Consider the following 15,296-nt stretch of genomic DNA (forward strand, 5'->3'; position numbering starts at 1 on the left):
CACCCATTCCCTCAGCAGTCTCACCCCTGTCATGACTTAAAGATCAGCTCTGTGCGGGTGATCACCTGCTTTGCAGCTCTGGCTCTGACCTCCTGAGTTCTGCACATGTATGTACGGCTGCCAACCTGACATCTGTACGCACGTTTCTTACAGACGCCCGGTCTCAGTATGTGAAAATCGAACCACTGCTCTTTCTGTGGTCTCTCCCGTGTCAGGAAAATGGCAGCTCTTGTTTTCCAGGCATCCCTGCATCGTCTCTTTCTCCTCTATAACATATCCAATCACCAAGAAATGCTTCGGGCTCCCCTTTCCCAGTGGACTTGGAATTGGACCTGGTCTTAGCATCGCCACTGCTACCACCCTGGTCTAAATGGCCAGCGTATCTCACCTGGAGTTTTACAGTGTGCCTTTCTTGTCTCCCTGCTTCTGCTCTTTCCCTTGCTGTAGTCTGCTCAACAAGGCAGCCAGAGTCCTTAAAAAAATGTCAGGTCATCACATTCCCCAGAGTAAACACTAAGTTTTCACAATCTCCTACAAGGACATCTGTGATCTGTCTTCCCTACTACCCGTTTGACTCGATCTCTTCTCCCCTGCTACCCTCGCCTCCCCCACCTCCCCCCATACACTCACTTTGCTCAGCAGACTGTGGTCGTCTTGGCCTTCTGGCCTTTTCTATAAGCATTCGCAACACCTTCTACCTCTGTAGTCTACCTGGAATGTTCTTCCAAGTATCCAGGTGACTTGTCCTCACTTCCTTCAGGTCTCTGCTCAAATATCTCCTTACTGAGAGCTTCCCTGGTTTCCATGTACAGCATGGTAGTCCCCCCAACATCCCAACCCCAGCCGTGTGCCACTTTATTTCTCTCCCAGACTCTGTCATTTAATGACATGCTTCTCTGAGTCTTCTCTTAGAATGTAAGGCCTTTGTGGCAGGGACCATGTTTCGCTCACTGCTCAGTTTTCAGCATCTAGAGCAGTGCCTGTCATTTTTATGTTTGATGTCACCAATATCTGTTGAAAAATCAATGAGTAAAACCAATGAGGAAGATAAGAGGTGGATGCAATGGGTGGGAATAGATTCTGCTACTACACAGGGAGGGCCCAATTTGACAAGTTCTCCGTTTATTGGTGAAATGAGGCAAATCGTGCTATTTGCCTTTCTTTCCTAAAGTACTGTGAGTTCCTTGAGAGCAGGGGATGTGTCTTAATTGTCATGGTAATCCTGTTGCCTAGCGCTGGGTCTTAAACATTGTATGTGTGCCAGATATATGTGTTGAGTGAACTGATTTTGTGGATATGTTAGCTGCATATCCCAGAAACCTGTGTTTTAAAAGAGGCCCCAGAGAAGAGTTCTTGAAGAAGACCAGGTATTTACAACTCCAAATACAGGGAAAGAAATGCAAGCTTCTCCTAGGAAGACTTTGGTTTCATAAAGCCGATTGTTTATTAGCCTTTTGAGATAAATAGGGGAGGTTTGGGGACGGTGAAAGGAATTGTGGGCTCTGAATTGTTCTGGAGCCCTACCTTTGGCCCTGAAAAGACATCATTTGCAAAACAAGGACAGTTGTTTTTGATCCCCCAAGAATTGGGTCGTCACCTAAATATCTGCAGAGGACTGACAGATTGTCCACTGTTTCTGGAATGTTCTTTCCACCTGGGTACATTGTTTTCCTTTCAGGCGGGGTAGTGGAGGGCCGCTTACCAGCTGCAGCGGGGAGGGTAGTGCAGCAGTCACAGCTGGATGTAGGTTACAGCCAACGTGTAGCTTAGGGCCGTCCCTGAGGGCCAGACAGGCTCGGGTGTATGGACTCTCCATCCGTTTTTCCTTGGGGATGGCAGAATAGGGCTAGTTGTAAGATAGTATTAAAATCAGTGGTGCCACCGACTGGCCAAACCTCTCCGGCACAATTTATATTGGGGCCAGGCTGTGTTGCCTCTTTTTCTTGAGGGACTCAGTGTCAAATTTCTCCCGGTTGGTGAATATGAACTTCACAGGGGGTATCCCGAGGCACTATGGACTGGTTTCCCACTTACAGAGAGGCAGGGGTGTAACGAGCCGAGAGTGGCCTGTGTCTGCGAGTTTTGGGGCTGTTTCGGGCCCTCCTGAGGTACAAACAGGGCAGGTACCCAGCTGCCCAGGAGCACCTGGCATGTGAAGTGCTTATCCAGTGCTCTGAGGGCAGCTGTACCAACTGCTGCGGTGGCCGGGTGCTCCGACACTGGGCTTGCCCCGCTCAGGTAGGTGCACTTAACTCCACACGGAAAGTAAAGTGTGTGGCCCTTACCCCCATGTGAGGCGTCTCTCGCTGGATGAGCCTGGCTGTAGCCAGCCTACCAGAGGTCTCTTCATGGCTTTCCATACAAGGAGCGCCTATTGTCCCCGGCACCTCGGGTGGGAAACCCCTCCTCTGACTCTGGCCTTCAGTTTTTGGGCTGTTGACCCAACAGTCTGCCTTTCTTGCTCCCAGCAGCCCTGGCCCTTTAAGAGGCCTGGTAGCAGAGAGCTCCATTCTGGCCGTCTTAGATTGTTACCACTTCTAGTTACATGTTTCCATTTCTGTGAGTAATTGCAGTAAAGCAAATAAAGGCTTCCTATTAATTGTATATCTGCAGGAGTATTCAGGGGGGCTGGGGGCTGGGAGTTTTTGGCCTTAGTGGCACGATTTCCCATGTTAATTTTATTTTGACATCTGCGGATCTGAATATATTTCTAGGGATATTGTGTAATGGGGTGAAGGGTGCTGCTGATGGGTTGAGCTCCCAGGGGCTGTCCCAAGTTGCCTCAACCCTCTTGTGTCTCGGCTTCTCTCCCCAAATGCCACCTTGAGGACGTGGGAGCGCTAGACAACCAGCCTTGTGTGCGTGTCCCGACGAGTCAGTTACTGACTTGCAGTTGTGTTGGAATTCCCCATGGGGCTGCCACAGGTGTGAGTGATACCCTAGACACCTCCACACAGAGACTCAGTCACCTAAGAATACCCGGAATTTGAGCTGGAGGGAGAAAGTGCCCCTTGTCTTCGGAGCTGAATGAGTTCAGGCTGTAATTTATCCTGAAAAAGGTTTTGTTCAGACTCTCGGCAATTCCAGTTGAGAAGCCAAGGTTAAGACCAGCCACCCATTGTTTGTCCTCTGTCCTGAGGATTTCAGCTTTTGTGCTTACCCTGGGTTATCTCAACTCTTAACCTTTAGTTCCACCTGGAGGATTTTTTTTGTAATAGCTAGATAAAGTCAGGGTATCTTACGTTGAAACTGGGAGACCCAGAATTCCAAGAAAAACTCACCCAAGTTCACCTGATGCAAGGTGAGGAGCTAGTGGGGCACAGAGGGCCCCTGCCGGTACCTAGCACGGGTCTGGGTCTGCAGGGTGGTCCTGGCTGGGCTTGTTTGGAATCCTGCTGCACGACACCAAGTAAATGTCCACCTAAGAAACATGCAAACCGAGAAGGGTGATAAGACAGTCTGAATTCCAGCGCGGGATGTTAGCAGTGATCAGATCTCTGTTCTTGAGCCCTGCAGGAAACAATTTAGACCCAAGAAATCTAGTGCAAGAGGAAGTGTATTCAGCATGCAAAGCAAAAGTACAAAGAGAGGATTCAAGTGGGCTGCTCCGAGAGCTGTCTTGGCCTTTTAGAAAGAAAGTCACAGAGATGGAAGAGGTTAGCCAGCTGGGCTGCCTGGACTCAGGAAATAAGTTACAGAGCAAAAGAAAGGCCCTAGGAGACAGGGTCAGGGCTTGGCCTGTGTGGGGTGCCGTTGCCTGCTGCTCCCCTGATTACAAGTCTCTAGAAAGCAAAATATGCACCTGAGGGAAGAAGGGTGGGAAAGGCACAGGTGTGCTCCAGGGAGAGTGTGCCCTGGGTCCTTTGGAGGGTTCTCATCTGTTTTCTAAAGGTCAGTGCTTTTGGGGAGGTCTCAGGGAAGGATCTAAATAGAATATTCCTCAGCTTTCCAGGTGTTTCTTTTAATGTGCTGATTCATCAAAATGTGCTTAGGGGGTTAGGGCCCACTGATGGGTCAGTGCTAGGACACGGGGTCATTGGTCATTACATCTGGTCCTGATGCCAGTCATGGTGTCGCTTTGTCTGGTTTTGCTGCTTTTCTGGGCCTGGAGCCGAAACACAACTGAGGCCCAGATGTTCCCTCTAGATTGACCCAAACTCTGTCTCTGTGGTCAGCAGACCTGATGCTTTGTTCCTGAAATGATTTGATGCTGATCAGAAAGAACTTCATTGTCCAGAGGGCTTCACGCTTAAGGGAGTGGTCCTGCAAGGGAGAAGGAGGCAGGCGAGTGGGTGAGGGGTGAGGCCGGTTTGAGTCAGCTGCCTGCCTCAGTTTCCCCATTCCACTTGCCAAGGAATTTTCGTAGCTGCTTCTTCTCCTGCCTCAGATACAGTTAGAAGGTATGCTGGAGGAGAGCGTGGTTGAGCTCAGTTTGAGCTCTGTCGCCTTTACTTCGTGGACGTGCCCCACCAGCTCCGTCGTGGCGGGCAGACAGGCTGCCCAGAAATTCGCCCTTGTGTTACCAGGCAGCAGAGAGAGCAGCCCTGAAACGGATTATTCACTGCAGTGATTGGTCAACAGGAGCTGTTTTTGTGAGCTGCGCCTGCCGTGTGGAGCTGTCCTTGTTCGTGTGGACATGGCCCGTTAGGTAGGGGAGTCCGTTGTGGGTGTGAACAGTGTTGCCAGCGCTCGGTGAGTTCACCTTTGAGCTCTGCGGCTCACTCACGAGACATTAGTGAGGCTTCGTGCTACATGTTATGCCGCGAGTTGTTGATTTGGTTTTGAGGATTCATTTATTTCTGCTGCTCTGTACTCTAAATTAATTAGCAGAATGCAACTCTGAATAAAATGTGCCAGCAGTAACCCTTTCAGGATTTTGCCCAACCTCTTTCTTCTTTCTTCATTACATGAAGTTGAAAGAGAACTATTTTCCTCATTAGTGCCTGTGGTTACACTGTAATCGTGGTAGACTGCCCCCGAATTAAATCTCCGCTGTGGTCCAAATGAGCTTTTTATTTTACTTTCTCTTTGGTAATTCCCATTAGGAGATCTCTTACAGAATAATCCTCGTGTTATTCGTATTCCTGTGCATGCGGATTTCACTTATCTTCTTGAGCAAACTCTTTAAGTTTCACATGTTTTAAGTTTTCTTTCCTGAGCCAGCGCATCCATGTGAACAGAAGTGAAGTTTAGGTTCATTTATGAAATGGAAGAAGTGTTTCATAGCCTGTGGTTTTTGGTATCTTTCAATAGAGTTGAGTTTGCCTCTGCATGGAGTTGCGTTCTGTTGAAGTGCCCTGTTTCTTACCATGTTTACATTTTCAGTTCTGCACTTGGATTAGCTGGTGACATTCAAATCATTCAGCACGCCTTCTCGATTAAGAAGATTCTAAAGATGAACAGGAACTGAATGTGTGACGTGAAATCTTATTTGAATAACATTTAGCTACTGTAAACACGAACATACTAGGCTTCAGAAAATTTATCTTCAAACATTTAAACAGTGCAGTAAAACCTGACTTCTTACACCTGTCTGCAGACACAAACGACACATTAGGGATTTCATGCACTCTGAGGATGTAGTAGTGAATAGATGTTGTCCCTCCCCTTGGAATGCTATTGCCTTGTTGGGAAGGCAAACAAACAAGCGAAAAAAAATTATAATATCAATATATTATGGTGAGTGCATGAAAGTATGCCTCCAATGCTATGAGTGCATAGGAGAGGGGTAGTACACTCTCTTAACAGGATTTTACTTACAGCGAAAATATTACATGTCAGGAAGAATGTAGAAGAATATCTTCATGACCTTGGAGTAGACCAAGGTTTCTTAAATATGATAGGTAAATACTAATCATAAAATGACAAAACTGAGAAATTGGACTAACTTAGAATTTAAGAACTTCTATTAATAAAAAGATACAATTGAGACAATGAAAAGATAATCTTCAGAGTAACAGAAAATATTCACAATTCGTATATCTAATAAGAGATGTTTATCTAGAATACCTAAAGAATCCTCACAAGTGAATAGGAAAGACTGACCACCAACAGAAGGATGGGCAAAAGGCATGAACAGACACTTCACGAAATGATACAGTCACACGGCCAACAAATGCAGGAGAAGGTGTTCAGCGTCGTTAGCCCCCGGAGAGGTGCAAATTAAAACCACAAAGAGAACCCCCAGTGTTGCTGAAGGGAAATAGGCGTGCAATACCATGTGTTGGCATGGGTGTGGAGAAACCAGAACTCTTACAATTGCTTGTTCGAATAGAAATCGGTGTAACCAGTTTAGAAAGTCTTTGCACTCTTTTCTAAGTTGGACATAGGCATACTCTATGTTGTAGCAAGTCTGCTACTAGGAATGTACCCAGAAATGTGTCTGTTCACTACTAGTTAACCACGAGCATGGTCAGGCAGCACGACTGGTATTAGCTCCAGAGTGCAGAGTAGCCAGAGCTCATCCATAGTGAAAGGATGAATAAGTTCTGATACACGCACACGTTGTAATACTCTATTACCATAGCAATACAGCAGCATTACACTAACAGTGAGCTGGACAATGTTCATCTACTTGCAAGAATATTAATGAATTTTGTTGAATGACAGAAACCAGGCACAAAAGAATATAATTCCATTCACCTAAACTTGCAGGGGTGTCCAGCCTTTTGGCGTCTCTGGGCTACACTGGAAGAAGAGTTGTCTTGGGCCACACATTAAATACATTGTGGCACATAGTCACAAAAAAATCTCATAATGTTTTAGGTAAATTAATGTTTTACTGTTTTGTGTTGGGCCGCATTCCCATCCATCCTGGGCTGCATGCAGCCCGTGGGCCGCAGGGTGGACACCCCTGGTTCAAGTAGGCGAAGTCCATCTATGCCGCGAGAAGTCGGGATGGCATTTAGCTTGGCGTTGGTGGCGTGTGGAGGTGAGCGGAGAGGTGTCTGGGACCCCGGTGTTCTCAGTCTGAGTCGCAGTGCTGGTCACGTGGGCGTGTGGATGCCGATTGAACTGCACACGTACACGCATGCACTTTCGAGTAGACCTTAGACTTCAGTAGAAGTTTTCTGAGGAAGGCTCTCTCGGCCTGGATTGCAGACAGGGCGTAGTGTCTTTACATACTGTGAACATACTATCCTTTCCCCCACTCTTTTGAATTTCTCAAACTGTCTTCAGTGAGATTGTAGTCGTTTTATAATGGAGAAGAATAAGTGACCTTAAATTAATACAAATATCAGTGTCTCTGTGTGTGTGTGTGAGAGAGAATTGGCTCATGTGTTGAAACCCCACCGAGAACAAGTGGGCTACACGTTTTGCCAGCCAGACTTGGTCAAGAAGAGGGGAGACACCCCAAAGGCTGGTGGCCTGTACGCAGCATATTCCACTCATTCGATCTATAGTTTATTTTTGTGTCAAATGGTATTCGAATACATACTCCGCAGTGTTACCATAAAACAGCATTGTTTGGGTGAATAACTTATTTCTTGATCTAGATAATGAGTACTTCCAAATGCCCTGTCGGAGAAACAAGCATGAGGTGTCTCGCTGGCAGGATCTTACACCTGTAAAGCACGCGGGACCCGCTGTCACCTCCTGGGTGTTTCCGAAGGGGTTATTGACTAGTGAGCTCTGATGGTTTCCCTTCACCCCCTTCCCTTTTGCGGGCGGCTCCCGGAGGAGTGCTGGGCCAGCAGTGCTCAGTATCGCGTTGCTTTGCCGCTAGCAGAGAGGGGTTTTCTCGTTTATCCGTCTCTCTCCGTGTCTGCCGGTTTTGAGCAGTCATGTCACCACTCTGCTGTCAGGACAGCACGCAGTTTTGCTCTTCCCGTCTCCTTTTCATCACAGGGTGACGTGAGTGTCCCCGGCAGCGGCTCCGCGGACCTGCTCCACTGGACCACTGCCACCACCATGAAGGTCCTGTCGGACACCACGACCACCACCAAGGCGGTGCTGCAGGCGGTCAGCGACGGGCAGTGGTGGAAGAGGTCTCTGGCCTACCTCCGGCCCCTGCAGGTGAGCGAGGCCCGTGTCCGAAATCGGTTGTGTGGTTCCCGCCAGCCGGTGGGTGCTTCTCTGCAGCTGTTCCCACTGCTCTCACAGCTGCGTCTTCTCCGGAGCATTAAAGGATCTCTTAAGAAGCCCAGGCCTCCCTCGTGTAGGAAATGAGTCACTTGTTTTACAGAACCTAATACACTCCCACAGACACTTGCAAAAGACACTGATAAGTTTCGGTATGGTCGAGTTTACGTGTCAGAAGTTAAGGTTAGTAGGATGGAAAGGAAAATGGTTTTATCATCACTTCCTCGCTTTGCTGGGTTTCTACGAGCTGGTAGTGGAGAAGTGCGAAAAGCCAGCCGGAGGGCTACCTCTAGTTAGTTGGGGTCGCCACAACAAACATACCGTCGGTTGGCCGGGTTAAACAGCACACATTCATGTCGCACTGTTTTGGAGGCTGGGAAGTCCAGAGTCAACCTACTGGCACATTTAGGTGAGGGTCTGCTTCCTGTGCCCGCCTTCTTGCTGTGCCCGCACACGTGGGGCGGGGCGATGAGCCAGACCCATTTTTGACGTCCCTGCTCTCACGACCAGCTCACTGACCGAAGGTCTCCCCTCGTGACACTGTCACTTTGGGGCCTGGGCTGAGAGCACAGCTCAACAGACTCTCCCGTCTGTCTGGAAGTGGATGTCAGGCCAAGCAGTGGACCAGTTGTCTGGCTTCTGCATCAGGTCAACCATCGTCCCTGCTGTCTTCTCTGCACCCTCACACTGCGCTCACCGATTTTATTCTGAGTAAGACGGGAAACTGTTGGAGGATTCAGGCAGTGTGGCTGTGGGACCCAGCTTTACCTGTAATAAGATCACCTGACTGCTGTGTTGAAAGCTAGCGGCAGTGAGTCAGGAGTGGAAGCCAAAGGAAAGATCTCCACCCCGGTACCCCTGTGTGACATGGTGGTGGTTTGGGCTAGGGTGGCCAGGGAGGAAGTGGGAAGTGGCTGGTTTGGAGATGTGTTTTGTGGACCTGCTCATGGTCTGTATGTGGGATGTGCAGGAAAGAGGAGAACTCAGGATGATAGCCCAGGGTGAGTGAAGGTACCATTGACTAAGAGGCTCCGTGCTTGACTTTGGGGTAAGTCTGTACCTCTCTAATTACTGCAGGTATCCCACTGGATTATGATCGCAGTTGCTTTCTTATCTTACCTGTTGGACTTTTTGAGGGTGTGTCTTAGATAAGTGTTAACGTTGTGCCTACTATGTAGTTTTTACTAAGTTCCAGTTGTCGTTTTGGTCATCACTGGCTGCAGTGGCTTCACTGTGTGCCTGGGCTATGCGTGGCATAAAGTTAGTGCTCAGTGAACTTGGGAGGAGCAGGTGACTGTCTCTTGCTTGACTCTTCCAGCAAGAACCTTTACGATCTGATTGAAGAAAGCAGGACATAAGTATAATTAACCAAACTAGGGATACTGACGTATTTACTTGCTAATGAGTGCAGATGACAAGTCTAAAAGGCATTTGTGTGGGCTGTGGCTGTGCAAGAGGTGGGGACTGACAGGTTCACAGTTGTATCTTATCCCCCTCTGGTCATGTTTCAGCAGGTGAGGTCTCAGGTGGGCCTGGAAGGGGAGGTGGGGTCTAAGCAGGCAGACAGCGTGGATGGGAACCTACTAATGGAAGGAAGCCATAGAGGCCAGACGCACAAAGTAGACCAGTGTGGTTGGTGTGAAAGGCTAGCCTTTAATGTTGGCTAACATTTCCTGACTTAAATGTTACTCTATATCGTTTAGACTTGATACTGTCAGCTGTTTGCATTGTTCAAAGCTGCTAAAGGCTTTTTGAGCAGGGGAGCAATGTGTACAGAATGATGTTTTAGGGAGGTATTCTGATTGGGGTGTAGACAACACGTTACTATGTGTGTAATACCAGTTCCTTCTGTGTTCCTGACTCCTGTTCGTCAAAGGACAGGGACATCAAAGGCTCTGCGGGGCAGGCCGAAGTGCTGCTGAGAAAATGTAGTTATTCTTACTGCGCTTTCTGCTGGGTGTGTGTCCCTGGGACATGCCCTCTCTAGGTCCCACAGTGCTCTTTGATTGTTACTCCTGAAATCCCCCCTCCCTCCCCACGTCTCTAGTCTCTTTTCTTACCTACTGTTTTTCACTTTGTTCTGTCCAGGGGCAAGAATTTGGTGATGCTCGTCAAATCGGAACCATAGCCAATGAAGGTCTGGAAAAACAAGGCTGTCACCCTTTTTATGAATCTGTCATCTCCAACCCCTTTGTGTCAGAGGTAAGGGCAGTGTGCCGAAGAACATGGATTTCACTGTCATGCTGTCATGGGCATTTCAGTATAAATGAAAACCTAAATTTTTCCTGAAAATGTACTACTTTGGCTTCTTTCTTAATCATGGTATTCATTGGTTTTTATGTGGTTTGTTTTACGTACATTATAACATACTGTATTATGAGATTGCAGTCAGTTAAAAATTTTACACAAAATAATATGCTTTAGTAAGTGAGAAGTTATCATTGAAGTCACCAGAAGATATAACATCTTATAATCATGTTTTCTAAGTGTATCTTCCTGGAATAAAGGGCACCCCACTGAACGGCATTCTTCTTTTGTCCAGTCTGAAGCGACCTACGGTGCCTACCACCACGTCCCGGCAGAGAGCTTCGCAGAGGTCTTGCTGAGAACCGGGAAGCTGGCAGAGACTAAGACTGAAGGAGAGGAAGTGTTCCCTGCGACAGAAGGTACTAAAGAAGCCAGTTCCCAGCAGGGGGTCTCTCAGATTAGAGAACAGTGAGTAAAACCACGAATGAACGATGGTCAGGAAAAATAATAATAAATTTTTCATTCATCTTGAATAGCTTAACTTGACACCATCATTCATTTGTTTAAAACATTACCTTCTGTTTTCCAGGTACTTACTAATACTGAGGATTTAAAAGGATACATATGATACAATTCATATTTTTTAGCTGCTAATTATGTGAAGTGATTCTTATAGCGAATGGTATAAAGTGCTCCGTAAATACTTCTTTCTTTCTGCTTTTGTGTGGTAATAACTCTGAAGCATGTAGCATGTAGGTATATATTTCATCTGAAGAATTTTCCTCATGGCGGCATATCTTTCCACGTGGAGTTTTTTGAAAAGAATTAAATGTATGACAGTTTACCAAACACACCTTTCCAATTATTTTTCTTTTGGTCTTTAGCCTTCTTACTTCTTTTCAAGTCTCCAGGGTAGTTTCTTTGACTATTTCTTTCAACTCCCTCCTGCTCAGCCATCCTTAGTGAGTGCCGCATGATTTAAAGGCTGCTGGAGCGCCAGCTACCTTGTCTGTGTCCCAGGCACCAGCGAGGAGGAAGGGTGGGGGCAGTGACAAATGGTCGTCATGGCGGTCCTACCCGAAGCTTCCACTTCCAGGGCACCTGGCCAGTGCTGTCTTTTAGTGAGCGCCTGGCTGTGTGGAATAACATTTTTGGGAAATCGTGTGTTGGGGAGAAGACCTGCCATTTCCCCAGAAACCTAATACTGTGACTTATTTTTAAATAATCTTTTTTTATAAAAAATCAGTACTTCTGTGTAGTGGGGGAGAGGGGAAACAAAGACCACTTCCCTAGCCACTGTGTGGGCCCCTTGAATGGCAGTGCCCCTCTTACTAAGTGTACCGTTTTTTCTCAGTTCTGAGACTGAGACCGTGTTTTCCTACCTCATATCATTTCTGAAATCAGGGTCTGTCCCCCAGTTGATGAGTACATTTGCGCTTTTTTCCTTTGAAAAGCTGTTATATTACAAAGGATAGTGAATAGATGGGAAGAGCATGGATGCACTGTTGTTCCCCCTTTTAATTCTCCTTTATTACTTCTGGCTTCTGTTTTCTTAAAATTTGTCTTTGATTGGTTTTTTTCCAATTTCATCGACATTTTTGGGGGTTTGTGAGCAATTCTAGCTCCCAGTGAAGCAGTGAGGTGACAGGCTGGTGAGGGTGCAGCCCGTGTGCCAGGTTAGGCGCTGGGAAGGACCCGATCCTGAAAGCCACAGGGCGCCAAGCAGAAGCACAGTATTTAGTGTTTTACGTCCATTTCCTGCTCTCTAACGTGAGCACGACAGCTCGCTTGTCCTGCCGCCGGCCTGCTGCGGCCCGGTGATGGTGATGGGCCCCTCCGCGTGGCGCACCGTTTCTTAGGCAGTCCTGGCCGGATTCACGTCCTCGCTGTCGCTGTGTGCTTCTTTCCCTCCAGTTCCTCTTCTCCCTCGGTTCCAGCCCTGCTGCAGTCGTTCCCCATCCTGGTTTCCCCTTCGAATCACTTAGGGAACTTCTAAGAACTGCGAAGCCTGGGATCCACTGCAGACCATTTATTTCAGTGGCTCCAGTGGGACCCATGCACCGGGTGTTTGCAGAGTCCCTCAGGTGACTGAGCTGTAAAGCCACGGTCCGGACCCTTGGGAAGCTTCACTCGGGGTATCAGATTCTCTGTGGCCATCATATGTCAGCTGTTGTGTGTTTCTTCTCCCGACTCTGACACTTGCTCTCCGGGCCTTTCAGTAGCAGCCCGGTCTCTTCCACTTGGGGTCAAGCCCTGAGGGCCGTCTCTGTTTCTAGCGCTCTTACAGGCTATTGTAACATGTTTACACGGGGGTTCCAAGGCGGCAGGTGCTAGATCAGCGTCTCTTTGTGCTGAGGCTGAAAGTGCAGCGTGCGTGTGACAGTCACGGTGTAGGCAGGAGCTGTGCTGTGCGCGTGGCGAATCAGATCTCGGTTCCAGGGCCTGCGTGCTGCTCCCCTGCAGGTCCGTGTGACAGGCGGCCTGCGGGGGTGGCCTGTCCCCCCAGCCCTGCCCCCCGCGCTTCTTCCAGTTGCTCTTTCTGACATTCCGATGTTAACCTTCCACCAGGGGAAAGACTTCAAGCCCATTAAAGCATTAAAAAATTTTTCAGGTATTGTTGAATTGAGTGGGGAAAAACATGTTAGAGCACCTACTGTGTGTATTAAGAATGAATTTTTTAAAAATGTAGAGGTGATTTTAATAATTATCACCCCTTTAATTTACATTTGGCTTTATCATTTGTGAAGCACTTTCATAGACACATTTGGTATCAATCATGCTACTATGTCTGAAATAGATGCTTCTGACTATTTTATAATACAAAATATTTGTCAGAAACTTGGCAGAGTTGAAGAGTTACATAGGCTAAATGGCCCAAATTAAAAATTGTAAAAATGGGATTCTTCACTTTGGTTCAGAAGTAGGTTATCATTCAAATTGCACTTGCCAACATGATCTACTTTTTAGAATCTTTTAATGAAGTAGATGAAAAGGTTTTTATGAAGACCAGCTGCAGAAAATCGATTATTTATCTAGCTAAATGAATGACTTAATGGCTAAGGATTTCCAAGTCACTGATACGGGCAGCTTTCCTCTGAGAAGCCAGCCCTGGGACTAAGTGGATCCCTGACCGCTTTCCAGGAGGGGCACGGGCTTCACACAAAACTAGTGCCCGCAGGCTCCGGCACAGATTCCATCTGAGTCTGGCTGGGTAACTCTTCTACACGATGCATTGTATTCAGGGTTTGAGGACCAGCATTGCAAATTAAACTCACATGCACTGATAAATATAGGGCAGGCCTCTTTATTTTATTTTATTTTTTTTTAACATATCACCATGCCCCAGTCTGTAGCCAGCACAACACCTGGGGGTCCCGCCAGACCCTGCAGCTTCCGTCTGCCTCAGATCCTCACTGAAGATCTTTTCGGTGTTGCTCCAAATGGCTTGCAGAGCCAAAGGCTGACAGGCTTCCTGTCTGCGGGGTTTGAGTCCTGCTTCACAAGAATCCTTCAGCCTCGTGAGGGCTGCCCAGAAAGGTTTGATGCCCAGGGGTGGAGGGGGGACGCTGCTCTCACTCCCCAGAGTCTCCTGTGACAACCCAGCTGTTAGTGGCCAGGGGCTCTGGGCTGGACCCCAAGGTCATGGAGACCAGGGAGCTGCAGTCTGGTTGGGGGCAAAAAGGATGCCACGAGGTGACTTCAGCAACATTTGGGTTAGGGATTAGGGAAGACAGAGGACCCCTTCCCTTTCACCCTGGGAACATGCGGGTGGTGGTTTACCTGACACTCCTGATTGGTCCACTCTTGGAGCAGCAGGGAGGCGGTTGGCTTTGTGTGGCTGGAAAACCCACCATCTGAGCACTGGAGGCGAGGGGTATGCAGCGCGTCCCGGGTGCCCTCCGGGAAAACCCACGTGGGAAGTAAATGCCTGACGGGGACTTGAGCAGTAGACACAGTTACCAGAGAGGATTTTTGTCTTTTTTCTTCACCTCATATTTTATTAAGAAGATTTTCAAAGCATGTGAAATTGAGAAAATTCTACAGTAAACTGCCGGGTACCTTTTACCGGGATTCGACAGTTAACATTTTGCTGCACTCCTCAGTGACCGCCCCCCCCCCCCCCCCCGCCCCCGCCCAGACTGCCAGCTAAACTCAGGTTACACAAGTGCCTTATGTCGTGGTGCCAGTGGGACGCGGTTCGGAAGGTAAATCTTCTGGAACAATAGTGTATGGCCTGTTCTTAGAGTCAAGTACCACTTCCTTTGGACTGTTCGCATTCTGTTCTCCTTCATCAGTGCAGATGGCGAGACTCCGTGTTCCTTAAAAATGAATGATTTGCATCGTGATTACACATGACTGCCTGTGACTCGAGCCTCCGGCCTGAGTGAATGGAGCATGTCCTCGTCTGTACAGACTGCTCGTAAACTCAGACTTTGTTGGCAATGTCCGCCTATTTGTTAAAGCTGCGACCTTTACAAGTTGTCACTTATGTACCTGTTTTTTTGTGGAAAAGCTGTTACTGGTTGGAATATTTTACGATATATAATTAAAGCAAGAGACTGGTATTCTTTTGGTGGATGTGATAAAGAGGGGCTCTCTTGAAAGGAACAAAACCACATTATCATTATTGCAGTAATCAAAAGGTTTATCCTAAATTTGCATTCAGAAAGCTACTTTGTTGTTCTGATTATTAGTACCTACATGGTCATCTTCCACATTTATTGCTGTTGATATACGCAGTTTTATAGCACAGCCCGGGTCCTTTGAATTGGCCCCTTAAATCAAAGGATTAGCTTTAAGAAACCAGCCCCATTGATCTGTTTGCACTTGGACTTTGCAGCTACACTAACAGCATTTCCTCGTGTCTAAGTAGCAGCATAATTTGTCTGAGTTAAGGCAGTGTTACCATTTAACATAGTTTCATGTGATCTGTATTTAGGTGGGACTGAATAGACTTTCAGAAAGTG

The 15,296-nt window shown here is 47.5% G+C and overlaps 1 protein-coding gene across 1 annotated transcript in view; it reads left to right on the top strand.

Annotated features, from left to right (window-relative positions):
- Positions 1–15,296, top strand: part of NBAS (NBAS subunit of NRZ tethering complex) — a 267,973-nt gene that overhangs the window by 149,055 nt on the left and 103,622 nt on the right. The window contains exons 36-38 of the mRNA XM_024552475.3: positions 7,849–8,016; positions 10,171–10,284; positions 10,625–10,748. Of these exons, the coding sequence (XP_024408243.2) occupies positions 7,849–8,016; positions 10,171–10,284; positions 10,625–10,748 (406 nt within the window). The remainder of the gene's footprint in view (positions 1–7,848; positions 8,017–10,170; positions 10,285–10,624; positions 10,749–15,296) is intronic.

Source organism: Desmodus rotundus, chromosome 5 (assembly GCF_022682495.2).
Source record: "Desmodus rotundus isolate HL8 chromosome 5, HLdesRot8A.1, whole genome shotgun sequence".
In the NCBI taxonomy this organism is placed as follows: Eukaryota; Metazoa; Chordata; class Mammalia; order Chiroptera; family Phyllostomidae; genus Desmodus; species Desmodus rotundus.